The 15,384-nt window shown below is 39.3% G+C and overlaps 2 protein-coding genes across 2 annotated transcripts; one reads left to right on the top strand and one right to left on the bottom strand.

The window, feature by feature from the left end:
• Nucleotides 1-7,840: 7,840 nt before the first annotated feature.
• Nucleotides 7,841-9,819, top strand: INS49_000677 (uncharacterized protein; the record flags this gene model as incomplete). The annotated part of the gene is made up of 2 exons (XM_043161514.1): nt 7,841-8,199; nt 8,277-9,819. 2 exons carry the CDS (start codon nt 7,841-7,843, stop codon nt 9,817-9,819), a joined length of 1,902 nt encoding a protein of 633 aa, XP_043030020.1.
• Nucleotides 9,820-11,093: 1,274 nt separating this feature from the next.
• On the bottom strand, nt 11,094-14,374 carry INS49_000676 (uncharacterized protein; the record flags this gene model as incomplete). Its single annotated transcript, XM_043161513.1, has 3 exons — nt 11,094-12,074; nt 12,130-13,948; nt 14,022-14,374. 3 exons carry the CDS (start codon nt 14,372-14,374, stop codon nt 11,094-11,096), a joined length of 3,153 nt encoding a protein of 1,050 aa, XP_043030019.1.
• Between the last annotated feature and the right edge of the window lie 1,010 nt (nt 14,375-15,384).

Below are 15,384 nucleotides of genomic sequence, written 5' to 3'. Positions count from 1 at the left end.
TATTTTTAAGTATATATTTATATAATAGCTATAAATGCTTTTTTAAACCTTATTAATTAAGTAATTTATTTAAATATTTATTCTTTTTCTACTTAGTTTATTATATTATAATCTTATTACTAAATTAAAAAGTATTAAAAATTTATAAACCTTAATGTATTAAACGTAGCCTTTATTAAGTAATTAAATATAATCTTAAAATTAGATTTTTAATTTATATAGTATAAAAAGAAAAGAAAAAATATTTAAAAGGCTTTATATAATGAATATTAAGAGTATTTAAGTAATAATAAGCTTTTAAAAGATAAAATAGCACTTACTTTATTTTCTCCCTTATTCTTTAATAAATTGGAAAAGAAATATAATTAATATTTTTAATAATAAGTTGCCTTAGCTTTTAATAAAGCAATTAAATTTAATAAAAAATAAAAAATTTAAGAATAAATATAAAAAATAGTGTTTAGCTTAATTTTCTCCTTATATTTAGTTAAAATGGTAAATATAAAATAGTTCTCCATTTAATAAATAATTTAAAATATTAAAAATAACCTTATACCCTTTAAGTTAAGTATAATAAATACTCTTTGAATTTAATATTAATAATACTTAAAAAAAGCAAAGAAATTAAGTATTAAATTATAATAATAATATTAAGACTTTATAAACTTATATTTATAAGCTTATATTTATAAGTTACTTAAGATTAAGGAATTTATTAATTTAAATAACTTTCTATAAATAATTATAATATATATTACTCTTAATTAAGCAATTTCTAAGTGCTAAGAATTTATTAAATAAAATATACTTAAAAAATCCATTTATTTCTTAAAAACCCTATTTAAAAAATTAATAATACTCTTGCATTATAATAAGCTTGCATTAACTTTTAAAAATATTATAATATTTATTATATTAGGATTAAAAGTATCTTTTAAAATGAAAAGTAATTAATTAAGGGAGTAATTAAGGAATGAAAATACGTTATTTTAATTATATTAATAAAATAAAATATATAAGTACCTTTGCTAAAGAATTAATTAATAAAAGAAATATACCTAGCTTTTTATTAATTATTATTACCTTTATTTTACGCTTTTAAGGAAATAAATTTTAAAGTTAAAAATACCTTTAAAGAAATTTAAATATAATAAGATTAAAATATAATTATAAAAAAATCGCTATAAAAACTTAATTTAAAAGCTTACTTAAAAAAACTTCTTGCTTAAAGATTAAATGCAAAGCTTATTAAAAATATTAAAAACCTCTTTAAGCGTATTTTTAAAAGCTATTAAGGAATAATATCTTAATTTCTTTTTTTTATTTTATTTTTCCTTATAAAGCAAACTTATGCTTTTTTAAACTTTAATTTTAAAAAATTAATTAATTAATAATACCTTTACTATATTTTTATTAATTCTTTATTAATTTATTTATGCTTTAATTAATTTATTATAATTATTAATTATAATTAATTTCCTAGGAATATATATAACCTTAAATTTTATGCTATATCTTTTATCTTTAAGTATAATCTTAAATAATTATAGCGCTATTTATTTTATTAACTTTATTAATTATTTAGTTTTAAATACCTTTAAAAAAGCTATTAAGATAAATATTATTAAAATAAAGATTTTATCTTTAAAGGTTTTAAGCTATAAAATAAGGTGCTTTAAAAATATATTATATAAAGTAAATAAAAAAAGAATTAAAAATTTAATCTTGAAAAATATAATAATTATAAATAAATTTTATATTAATATAATATTAAAAGCGCTTTTATAGAAATTAAGCGTTTAATATTATGGAATTAATTTAATGCTATGCTTTAAATTACTTAAATAAAGCGTTATTCTTCTTAAACTTATTTAATAATATAATTTAATTTTTCTTAAATATATATTATTATAATTTCCTTATTTTTATCTTTTATTATAAATACTTATAAATATTATAAGTATATATAGGCTTGTAATTTTTTTAATAAACTTAATAAAATTTTTTAAGCCCTTTTAATATTTAAATAAGGATTAAAAAAACTTATTAATTCTTTAGCATTTTTAATTTAAATATTTAAGGGCTAATATTCTTAAATTATTAGTTTAATATACTTAAGGCGTAAAATTTAAGGGGATTAAATAAATTAATTATAAGAATTGCTTTAAAGCCTTTGCTAAAAAGATAATTTAATGTAAGTTATTAAAAGGTAAGAATTTAAAACCCTTTTTTTAAATTTTATAAAACCTTTTTTACTATTTATAAGCATTAAATGAGTTAAATTATGGGCTTATAATAATAAATAAGTTCTTAGGATTTATTTGCATCTTCCCTTTTATATTAAAAACTTAAGAATAAGTATTTAGCATTTTTTAAGCTTATGAAAGCTAGGTAAAATAGCAATATAGTTTAAATATTTGCAAAATTAAACAAAATGTTAAGGCAATAATAATTAGCTAATTTATAAATACTAAATATATTAAATAAGCAAAATAAAAGGATATTAATTTAAAACTTATTCTCCTTTAAACCTTAAAAGCAAATAACGCTATAAAAAGGGCTAGTAAAGTAATAATTAAATATACTTTAGCTATCTTATTAAAAGCTAATTTATCTTTTAACTTTTAGCTAAAGGTAATATAAGCTGTAGCTTAATTACATAATATATTACCTGCTTTAAGAAAAAAAAGGCATGCCTTAAATATTTTTTTATATGCATGGTTTTTTTACTATTTTTAATAGTTTAAATTAGCATAGATTTATTATTTTATAACTTATTTATTACCCTATTAAGGTAATATTTATATTTATAAATGCAAAGCATATATGCTTAAAAAGAAATATAAAAATAATATAAAGAGATGCCTTATAAAGGGGGAACTAAAGGCTTATATTAAGTATTTAATTAATTATATAGCATTTAATATCTTTTAAATTTAAATTCCTTTGCTTAAGCAAATAATCTTTATAAGAAATATATAATTTAATAAGGATATATTTTATAAATTAGTAATAAATAAAGTAAAAAGCAGCCTTTTAATTCTTAAAGTAAAATTATTAAATATTAAAATTGCTAATGCTAAGAAAATTTAAGATTGTATTTATATTATACCCTTAATATCTTATGTAAAAGATAACTTAATTAATTTAAATAATAAATTTAATACTTATTTTATATTAAGAAAAGATAAAATTAATACTTTTAGTTAAAATTTAGGGGTAAGGATTCTTAAATTTAAAAAGCAAAGTTTACTATGCACTGCTTTTTTAAAAAGCTTAGAAGATTAAGAATAAGAACTTTCAACCCTTAAGAAAACCTTAAATATATTAAAATAAAGCTCTTATAAAGGGAAATATACTTTTATTAATAAAGCAAAGGCTAATAAATTTAAACCTTTCTTTTAAAAATTATATATGCTTAAAGCTATGAGAAATTAAGAATTCTTTTAATTAATATAAATAAGGAGGATATAGGAATAAATTTAAGGGTTTAAATTTATAAAAAGATTTTCTTAAATACATAATTAAAATAAGTATCCTTAAGAATCCTTTAATTAATTATTATATTTAATAAATATAATTACGTTTTACTTTAATATAACCTTTTAAAGTAACTTTATAATTACTTTTTTACTTAATTAATTTAAAAAATAAAAATAAAGAATATTTAAAAACTTATATTTTTTAACCTTAAATAATATAATAGCAGCTATTATTTAAGCCTTTAAGATTAAGTTTAGGCCTTACTTATAGCGGCAATATTATAAAAATCTACCTTTAAAACTAACTATATAAAGAGAAACTTAAAAAAGCCCTTTTTAAGATAAATGGCTTAAAGCAATATATTAAGAAATATAAAGCCTTATTAAGCTTAATATTTAAAGGATCATTAAGCGCTAAAAAGCAAAATTAACGCTACTATTCTTAAAATAAGTATATAAATATAAGCTTAATAAGGATGGAATAATTAAATCTTTTAAGATATAAATTTATATTTAAAAAGACTTGCAACTTTATTTTATTATAAAAAGCATATATATTGCAACTTTAGCTATAAAATTATTCCGTATAATAATGGCAATTACTGCGCACTTTAATTTAAAGATTTAATAATTTAATATTATAATTGCGTTCCTAAACGCTAGCTAAAAAGGGTTAAATTAAATTTATTGCAAACTACTTAATAAATTTAAGGAGTTAAGGAAATGTAAAGTATTTTTAAGGGTATTTTATAAATTTAAAGACTCCTTATTTCTTTAATATAAGGATTTTAGCTATATATTATAAAATTTAAGCTTAAAACCCTTATTAAAAGAGCCATGCCTTTTTATTAACCCAACTTATAAGGTAGCAATCTTTTTTTATATAAATAATATTTTAATTATATATCCTAAGAATAAATGCAAATCCTTTATAAGAATTAAAAACGGGATTAAGTTTATATATAAAATAAAGAATTAAGAAAAGGCTTAATAATTCCTAAGCGTATAAATTCTTAAAGACCAGGAAAAGTACATTATAACGCTCCTTTATAACTTATATATTAAAAAGATAATAAATAAATATAACTTATTAGGGAGTGAAAACTTTTTACTATTTACTTTAATGCTTAAAAAGGAGCTTAAGCCTTTTTTTAAATAAGCCTTAAAATAAAAGATTTAAAAGTTTTAGGAAAAAGTTAATTCCATCCTTTATATAATAATTATAATATATTTAAATATAGCATTCCCTTGCTTTATATTATTAAGATTCCTTATAAACTTAGGTTTAAGTTATTTTAAGGTAATAAACCGCGTAATTTAATATTTATATGCTATTTAATTCCTTAAATTATAATTTAAAGGAAATTAAGAAGCTTAAGCGTTTTTAATAGCTAAAGATGCTTTATTTACTAATAATAAGGAGGACTGGAGATTTTCCTAGGGGTATATAATAATCCTTTTTAAGGGCTTTATATATTAAAAAGCATATAAATAAGTAATTATTTCCACTTTAATTATTAAGGCTAAATTATTAGCTTTAAAGCTTATGGCTAAAGAAATAATGGCTTTAAAATACTTATTTAAAAATATAACCTTAAATTTAAGCAAGCCTTGGATTATTTATTGCAATAATTAAATAATTATATGCCTAATTATTAATAAGCATAAATAATTAAAAATAAGGCTTAGGCATATAAATATTTAATAAATATAATTAAAATAAGAATTTAAAAAGGGTACCTTTAATATTATATATTTAAAAATTAAAAAAATGCTTATAAATAAACTTATTAAAGTTTTATTATGCGCTTAATTTAAATATTTTAAAGCTTTCTTAAATCTTTAGGATATAAGGGAAGTAATAAAAGGGAATTAATTTATTTATTAGTTATTTTTGCTATTAGGTTTTTATTAAAAATTTTAAAAATTATACTTCCTAAAAATTATAATGCAACCCTTACATAAAAACTCTTTTATAATTAAAAACTATCTTTTAATCTTTGCAATAATATATTAATTAATTTAAAACTTTCTTTTAATTATTATAATAACCTTTTAACTTTTTTAAAAAACTTTTTTAATTTTTAATTAAATTCTTAATTATAATTTTAAATTAAGATTTAATTATATTTATTCTTTAATATTACCCTTAAAATTAAAGCGCTTAATTATAATAATAATATAATTCTTATACTTTTTTATAGTTTTTATATTATTAATAACTTAATTTTAAAGCTTTTAAGCCTTTATATTAGCCTTATTATATTGCTTTAAAGTAATTATAATTTAAGCTTTAAGGTGCTTTATTATATCCTTATATTTATTTTTTATAGCTTTTATAAGCTATTATTATAAGATAAAAAGCTTTTAAGTATTAAAAGGAATTGTAAAAATGTAATTAATATAAGCAGGATTAAACTTCTTATACTTATATATATTTAAGGCCTCCTTTTAAGTATACCAAGACTTTTTAAATGCTAAGAAATTGCTAAATTAAGCATGGTAAAGATAAAGCGTAAATAATAAAAAAAATATTAAAAGCAGCTTATAGGAATTGCTTTAAATATAATAATAGCAATAATTATCTTTATTATTATAATTTATATAAAAATTATTATTATAATTATATATAAAACTCTTAATGCAGGGGAAATAAGGAATATAATGCTTATTAATCTTCTTAAGCTTCTTTATATTTTCTTTCTTCTTTTTATGCTTTATTTTAGCTTTTTTTTTAAAAAGGAGTTTTATTTTAAGCTTTAAGTTATTTATATATGCTTAAAGGTTTTTTAAAGTTATATTAAGAATTAATATATACTTTAAAATTAGTTTTTAAATTAATTAGGAAATTTATTTTTAAGTATATTATTTAGCAATATTTTAATAAAAGCATTAAAGCTTTTGCTATTTTTATTAATAAGCTTTTTATTAATTTAAATGCGCTTATATTTCTTTTTTTAAACTTTAAAGGTATAAGGAGGTAAAATAACTTAAGGCTTAAAAGCTTATTTTTTATTGCTTTTAGCTATCTTTAATATAATTAAAAAAGTGCTTAAAATTAATAAAAATAAGTATTTTTAAATATAAATTTAATTAAAAAGTTTAAAAAAAAGGTTTAATTATTAATTATAGGCCGCGTTATAAAGCTATAAGTAGCTAAAGTTTAAGTAATAAAGTATATATATTATAGGAAAGGTTAAATAATTAACGGCTTAGCAGGTTATAGCTAATGTTTTTAAGTATAGATTAGCTACTTAAAAAAGTAGGGTAATTAATAAGGTAAAAACCGCCTTTTAATTAAGGGGTGTATTACATATATATCCCTAACCCTGGTTTACAACCACTTTTTGGAATGCTTAAATAGCTAGATTTCTTTTATTTCCTCCTTTTAAACTACTCTTAGGAGATAAACGCTTTTACAATTATGCTTTCAAACCCCTCACAACACTTGTAGCCTTCCACATCAGTGCGCTTAAAGTGTCCACGCAAAACAGTCTCGTAACGGCGGCCTTTGGGCTCGAGGCCAGCCTTCTCGGACTGAAAGGGAAGCCAACGTGAGCTTTAGATGAGGTGTACAAGCTTGTAAGTTAGTTGCATCTTCTTTCTTTAAAGAAATCTGTCGGCTGGGCGTACATGATCCGGGGACAGCAGCACGAGTAAACAGACCATAGAGCATTGCTTTTCCATAAGATTCTTTTCCTGGTCATCCTCAACTTGAACACTACAGACTCCAGACAAAGCATAACCTCATCCCTTGTCTCTTTCCCCCATTCAGGATACTTCCCAACCCCCTCTTTCAAAATGAAGCTCACCGTTTCTCTCCTCGCCCTCGCCGCCAGCATTTCGGCGGTAGCATGTTGCTAGATTAACATTGTCTACAAATGGTAGCGCGTGCTCAAGGGCTCGGGCAACGACCGTGGCTGGGCCTTCGCGAGTACATTCAAGAGTACACGAAGAGACACGGCAGCCAGCAGATGAATGTAGATGTGGTTTTGAATGTGAGAGAAGTTGAAGTGTCATAGTGGGCAGCTGGAGGTAGTGAAGGTTCCGAGGTTGCTGGGGTGGGTCGTCGAAAGTGACAGGGGTGGGATGGGCGACAGGGGTCTTGACTGCATTACCGCCTCGTAATCGATAACGACTTTTTCCGTCAAGTCCCCTGCTCCCGCACCTGAACTTTCCCAAGCGTGCTTCTCATCTGCGCAAATCTTTCGTGCAGTCAAGATTCCCGAACCTTCACCCCTCGCCACGGCCTTCCAACCTCAATCAAGTTCTACTTCTTGAACTTCGAGGGTCTGTTCATTCGCCGGCCAGTGCAGTTCAATCAACTCTCTCACTCGACCTTTTCTTCCACCTCCAAAATGTTGAAGAGACAGCTGCTGCGGCAGGCCCGAACTTGTCGCGCCCTGCGCGCACCTCCCTCCTCGCTGTCGGGCCTGATCTTTAACGCCTCCCCCAAGCCATCGACATCCTATAAGCCGGCTGTTCTCGCAACCTCGATCAGTCGTCAGATCATCTCGAGAAATTACTCCAGCGCCGCCGCCGCCGCCGAGGCACAAGATGGCAGCAACCAGTCCGGCCTCATCACCCGATTCGCCGGTCTCTCCTCGCTCGGCGTCCACCCCAACATCCTCAAGTCCATTGTCGAGGACATGGGCTACGAGTCCATGACAGATGTCCAGTCCATGAGTATTAACCCTGCCCTGCAAGGCAAAGACATGTAAGTTTCGCCCGAAACGACAATCACATGGTCGATCCGCTACATCGCAACTAAGACTGACCACCCGCATCGCACAGTGTCGCCCAGGCCAGGACCGGTACTGGCAAGACCATTGGTTTCCTTGTCCCCACTATCCAGAAAATCATCCAAAATGACCCCTCGCTTGCATCCCGTAACCACGACAGGGTGGACGCGACCAACATCCGAGCCATCATCGTCTCCCCGACTAGAGAGCTCGCAGAGCAGATTAGCGCCGAAGCCCAGAAGCTTTGCCGCCACACAAATGTCAAGGTGCAGACCGCCGTTGGCGGCATGAACAAGGCTATGATGCTGCGAAAGACAAAGTCTGAGGGTTGCCATCTCCTGGTCGGCACGCCCGGCCGGCTTCTGGACCTTCTCAGCGATGAGTACAGCGGCATTGACGCGCCAAACCTGGGGGCGCTGGTCCTCGACGAGGCGGACCGGATGCTCGATGTGGGTTTCGACAAGGAACTGCAGCAGATAGTGCGTCTGCTGCCCAGCCGCAAAGAGAAGCCCCGCCAGACCCTCCTGTTCTCCGCCACAATTCCCAAGGACGTCGTGCAGATTGCGCGCGTCTACGTCGATGCAAGCAACTTCCAGTTCGTACAGACTATCAAGGCCGACGAGGCTCCTACACACGAGAAGGTACCGCAGCACATAGTCCCTGTCGACGGCTTCGAGCAGTTGGTCCCCACAATCCTGGAGATCATCGAGAAAGCCCAGAATGGCGAGCACGGGTCTGAACCCGTCAAGGCCATGGTCTTCTTCAACAACACGGCTGTTGTCAATCTTATGGACGAGACATTCCAGTATCTTAGCCGTTCCCTCAGGTCCCTGCCGCCTGCATATGCTATCCACTCAGGCCTCGATCAGAGGCAGCGTTCGAGAGTCGCCGAAAACTTCAGGAGGGCCAGTTCTGCTATCCTCATCTCGTCAGATGTGACCGCCAGAGGCATGGATTTCCCAAATGTCACCCACGTCATCCAGATCGGCGTACCGCCGACCCGTGACCAGTACATCCACAGACTTGGTCGCACAGGACGAGCGAACAAGTCAGGACAAGGTTGGCTTCTCCTGAGGAAAGATGACATCTCGGATGCTAGAAGGACACTGCCGGGGCTCCCCATAAAGCGCCACGATGGCCTTGAAGCCGCCTCGTTCGACACCCGCAACGCGGAGCGAGGTGCGGAGCCGCGGAACTTCAGCGAAGTCGCGAATGCCATGCGTCGTGTGCGGTTTGGAATCATGAGGGAAGCATATGAGAAGTTCATCATGAGTAGCAAGCGCGTTTCTCAGTCGACGGTCGACGCAGTGAACTGGTGGGTGACGACTCAGGGCGGCCAGCGCGAGCCACCTTCGGTCTCTCAAAAAGTAATGAACTCCATTCCCACCCTGCGGCGTTTGGATGGCGTCACTGTCGAAAGCGACAGAGGACGCAATGATAGGGATGGCCGTGGAGGGTTCGGAGGCAGGGGCGGCCGTGACTTTGGGGGCCGTGGCCGTGGCCGTGGCCCGAGGGACAATGGTGATCCCTTCTCGCAGATGTCGTACAACCGAGTGCAAGATCGCCCCGCCCGGAGGCAGCAAGCGGCGTTCTAGTCGAAGCTGGAGGGGCAAAACGGACTAAGAATTCAGGAAGAAATACCGACAGACCCGCGAGTTGTCGAAGCTCGCTGCTGCGCAAGCTGGTGTCGAGGCGTCTTGGGCGCTGACGTTGTACAAAAGCACGACCACGGAAAGCAGATCACACGACAGGAGTGCTTTTCGGGTCATGATCACGGGATACCTTGGGGCTGGACTGTGTTATTAAACAGCCGTGTGTTCAGGGCGCAGCCTTTTGATGATGTCGGGAGGCCCTCGGCATACACGAACCAACTGTTTCTTGCATCTTACCGGCGTTGGGTTGGTCACCTACCTGCCCTGCGTTGCCCGGGTTTTCAGCTGGGCAGAAACAGAAAACAAGAATCTCCTCTTCTTTTATTTTGACCTTGGCGACCGGGATTTCACTGTATCATGATCTAGGGGGGAGAAATTTGGAGGTGCTCTCATAGAATGCTCGTAATCACGATTTTCACGTTGTCCACACAGTAACAAACCCCCTCCCCCACCAGCTAGCTATGTGTGTATGTATGTGACAGTTGACCGGTCGTCGAAATCACCTGCTACTGATCACCTCAACGTGTGTGTGCATTCATCAAATCCCGACCCCGTCTAGCTCATGCTCGAGGATAAACTCCCATCCTCTCCCACACGCCCCATGCCCCCTTTTCCCGGCCCCTGTGTGCAGCCAACACCAAGTCGTTTTGTTCATTTCCTCATCCGTTTCAACGGCCGACCAAGATATCTTCGCTGATAAATATGATGATGATGATGATGATGATGATGACGATAATGGTGATGATGATGTGTGAAGGTGGATGGATGATAAAATGAAAAACGATGCGAGGAACAAAAGTTGAAGATGAGATGGGGAAAAAGTCAAAGCCCAAGAGACGTCCACCACGGAGGGCAGGAGGGTATAAATGGGCAGCGCAAGGGAAAAGGATCGCGAGAGAGAGATGAGAGATAGAGAGGGAAGGAAGGAAGTAGAAAATAAAGGACAATGGCCAACCTCCGCACCCTCCGTCCCCCACTTCCGGCTTTCCCATATACACACTGAGAGACCTCGTAGTCTGTCTGTCTGATGAACATGGTCGGGAAAATAGAAAGGCATGTGCCAGCTCTGCCGCACACGCGTCAGGATATCATCATTACTCTCTTCAGCCACTCACCGTACCTCTTCGTCGTCGTTGTTCTTGTTCTTGTGCTCCGGTTTCTATCTCCTCTCCCTCGCTTCACTTGTCATCATCACCGACCTATCGTAACCAAACCAATCACAGCACCCCGTTCGACCCAGCGCCGCCCTGCTGGCCCCCAAAGAAGAACCCGTCGAACAGGTCGTACTGCTGGCCGTCGCTGAAGTCGTGGTGCAAGCCCTCCCAGCCGAGGCCGAACCCGAAGTCCCCGTTTTGGGGTTCCTCGACGCCTTCGGGCAGGTTCCCGTTGCTGTTGCCGGTGACCTGGTTGAGGAAGTCCATACCCTGCAGGTCCCCGAAGTTGAGCTGCCGGGCGGGCGAGAAGCCGCCTGCCTGTTGCTGCTGCTGCTGCTGCTGCTGTTGTTGCTGCTGCTGCTGGTGCGGCGCCTGCGAGTGCGCGAGGAACGCCGCCATCTGCGCGGCGGTAGTGGCCGCTGGCAGCTGGGACATGTTGCCGCGGCGGGCTGCGGGGCCGGCGGCGTTGGACGAGGGCGACCCCACGCCCGGGGGCGTGCGCACCGCGGTCGGGGACGGCAGCAGGGACGGGTCTATTGCGGACGTGTCGGGGCTGTTGCCGGCCTCGGGTGCGGTGATGCTGCTGCGCGGCTGGCCCGGAACGGACCGCATCATGGAGAACCCGTCCGATTCCGCCTTGAGATTCGGGAGCGAGTTCATGCGCTGCAGCGCTGATTGTATCGGTGGCAGGTGGGAGCTCGATGACGCGTTGGCATAAGCGTCCGTGATGCCCGGCAGGCCGTACTGCGACGCCCCCATGAGGTTGCGTTCGTCTCCTCCCTGGTGGTGAGGATGCCTTTGGCCTTTGCTGGAGGCCGTGTCGCTCCTGGCCGCCCAGTCACGCTGGTCCACGCTGCCTCTTGACCCTGCCCGTTTTCGTGGGAGAACCTGGCCGAAACCACCGGTAGAGTTCGCCATTCTTATCGTCGCCCTTGCCGTGCGGTCAATGGCGTCACGGCACGCCTCTGCCGGAGGACACTTTTCGCTGAGGTCTGTAAAGACAGATGTGGCAGCAAGAATCGTGAAATCTACTTCATCCATCGACTTGGTCATGCTGTCAGTAGGGCTTCCCATGTAACTTTCAGGGGCAAATACTCACAAGACGGCTTCGCACAATCGGCGAGTGCCATATCGCGTACAGGTACGATATACCCGCCATAAATATGTGATGTGTGGCCAGGTAAGTGTAGTTGATAACACCGGCAATGTGCAATTGCCTGTATAGCCGCATGATCTTCTGCCCAGCCTCCGCAACCTTCAGGTATATTCTGTCCTCATCTTCCCTAAGCTCGGCATTGTGAACGTTGGGGCTGTTGACTTCCATCGACGTGTTGTACTCGCCCTCGAACATCGCAGGCACGCTGAGACTCTGTCTGTACAGCATGACAACAGCTTGCCAATAGTTGAGGTCGAGAAATTCAGTTGAGAACCCGACCCCCGTGCGCTGCTTTGTTGGCGCGGATTCCTTCCAGTGGTATAACCTCTTGTCGATGTCTATTCTCCATGCTCTGAAGGATTCATACTTTGAGAGGAAAGGGGAAGGGAGGCTCGTGTGCATGTAAGGGTTCTTGACATTTTGTCCTGAAGCCCTTGCAGCTTGGGCCTGTTGGTACTGTAGTACCTGGAGAATTTCTGACTGCAACAAGCGCAGGCGGAAGTAGTGGTGGGCGACAAGTTTGTATGTGGGTTGAGCGGCGAGATCTGGAGGTGGTTCTTTGAACCCCTCGGGGGTGACATAAACGTCCTCCAAAATAGACGGGAACTCGGTCGTGATGACTTGGTCTGAGATACCGAACGGTCTTCCGACGCAAATACTCACTAGACGGTCAAAGGAGTAAGTAGCCCACCAGAGACGTCTCCTAACATCCCGGATGAACTCTCTCCTCCCCCGCTCGCGCTGCTGCATCTCTTGTTGTGGCCCTGAGACCTCCTTAAGGCCGGTGTCGACGTCTTTGCCGTCCTCATAATGTAGACCAAGGTCGACCGCGAGCCTGACTGCAACGCCGACTATGTACCACAGGCCTGGTGGAACGGGCCTGAGCAATGCGAAGTTTGCCAGGAGCAATACCGCTTGCAGCTCCTCCAGCCCGCCTCCGCTGTTGTTGAGACAGGCTTCCAGGTGGACGATAGCACTGGCGTGGTACTCCTCGGGCTGTGCTTGCCTCGAGGACATCTTGCCCTCCCCCGGTTTCGCCTGGCTGTTCTGCGTCTCATTCTTAGCCATGGCCCCCATTATGATGCCGCCGCCGATAGCGAAAACCATGTTCAACATGTATAGTTCCTTGGGCCCACGCTGGGGACTTTCAGAATCGTAGGCCTGTTCGAACAGCCTCATGAACTCAACCTTGTGGAGGATGGGTATCTGCGGGTTCGCATGCTCGAAATAGAGGTTGACCAATGCCATTCCGACCTCCCTGTCCGGGAAGGGCGCAGGGTGGATAGTTGGTTTTGTGTGCAGGCCGAAGAAGGAATCTCGCATCGTAGTACCAATGCCGGAATTTGAGTTTCCGCCGACGGGCTTATAAGGGCGCACTCCGGCCTTGTCGGAAGTAGACTTGTTCTCATTGACGGATGACTGGACGGCGGCGAAGACGACCCGCGCAAAAGAGACGCCGGATGTAGATCCAAGGTACCGCGGGTTTGCCGTACCTTCCTTGCCGTGTGTAATATCCGACTTGGACACCAGCCTCTGCAGCCTGGCCTCGTCGCTTCTTTCACCGGTACTGCCCACCGCGGTGATGCTGTCCATGGTGTCTGAAGGAGCTGCCGCCGCGGCCTCAGTTGGAGATCTCACGGACACGGAATCGACGCCCATCCGCGAGCAATGCTCCAGGTCGTTGGCTGGGGGGAAGGGGATGCTGTTTGCGCGCAGGAGCGCCTCGAGCTGATCTACTCTAGTCTCAAGATAGAAAACATAGCTGTACACACGAGGTCAACCTTCAGGCTCCTCGGCGTGAGAAGGGAGACGGGCCAAGCTACAGAACCACTCACCTGCGAGGTATTTCCTTCTTGGTTATGGGGTCGTACCCGACGCACGCAACATTGGCCTTCTCGCAGCTGGCACAGCTCGGCAACTTCTGGTCGCACCTGTTCTTGCGGAGGCGGCAGCGGTTGCAGGCACTGACGTTGCGGAAGTTGCTGCTCTGGCCGACCTTTGCACTGGCGCCGGCACCCCCATCCTGCTTGGTGCCGCCGGCGAGGCCCGCGCTTAGCGGAGGCCCATCGCCGTGCTGCTCGCTGGTGGCGGGGGACGGCCCGGAGGTCGCGACGTTGAGAGACGGGGGCGAGTCCTTGTCAGAGCGCCGCTCGGGCGAGGACTGCCTCAACCGCTTAGCTGGATGCATCTGCGGAGAAGGCAGGGAGTTTTCCGGCATCCTCTTCCGGCGCGACGGGAGGTTCCCCGGTAAGGCCGTGGACGGAGCTGAGGCAGATGGGTTCTACTCAAAGCTAGTTCTTGATCCTCCTCTTTCGGCCGGCGTCCATTCCCTGTCACCACCCGGCTTCGACCTGAATTCGGGCTCGGGCTTGGGCTTGGGCGAGGATGGTGTCGATTTCGATGGGTTACGTAATGACGGTCTTTGGTCGGCTGGGTGCAGCCCGAAGGAAGACAGACCGACAGTCTGCGCCGTTGTTCAATAGGTCGTCTCGTCTCGTCTGGGTTCGTCTCGTCTCGAGTCGAGTCGTGTGTCGTCCGGTCCGACCTGTGTCGGCTGGTTGAGTGGGCAAAGGGAGCCGGTCTGGACTGGCTCTTCCGGTGGCTGGTGGACGGTGGTCGGTGGTCGGTGGTAGGTGGCGGATGGATTCTCAAGTGGTCGCAATCAAGGCTGAACGGGCCATCATTTGCAGCTCCAATCCAGGGACCGTTTAGGTTGGTTCAGGCGCCCAGATGTTAACCCGGCGATAAGCTTGTGGCGTCTTGTCTCATCAGGAATTGACTGAGGCCCGGGCGGGTAGGCGGAGCAGGAGCAGGAGCACGGCGTAGGCGGCGCGACTGAGAGCCAACGACTCGAACGATAGCTTCTGGAAGTTCTGGAAGGGATCCGATGGGCCGCAACAGCTCGACGTGAGGAGGGTTGGGCGGGCAAGGTTACACAGTGGGAGGGTTGCTTGTTCGTCGTCGAGCGGATTCGCGGCGGGCGGTTGCGCAAGGCCAGGCAGAGCATGTGCAGCACACAGGGCAGACCAGGATAGGAGCAGATAGAGGACGATAGACTACCAGCGCAGGCCTACCGTACAATAGAGGAGAACAGGTGCCACAGTGGATCGATTGGACTTGGCCTTGACTACACTACAGGACAGGACAGTACAGCACCACAAGCAACAAGCAATTAGCAAGTCGGAGCTTTTTTTTTTT

The sequence above is a fragment of the Diaporthe citri genome (assembly GCF_014595645.1).
Source record: "Diaporthe citri strain NFHF-8-4 chromosome Unknown scaffold_1, whole genome shotgun sequence".
In the NCBI taxonomy this organism is placed as follows: domain Eukaryota; kingdom Fungi; phylum Ascomycota; class Sordariomycetes; order Diaporthales; family Diaporthaceae; genus Diaporthe; species Diaporthe citri.
The sequence above is the reverse complement of the archived record's forward strand: the minus strand, read 5'-3'. Positions and strand labels throughout refer to the sequence as shown.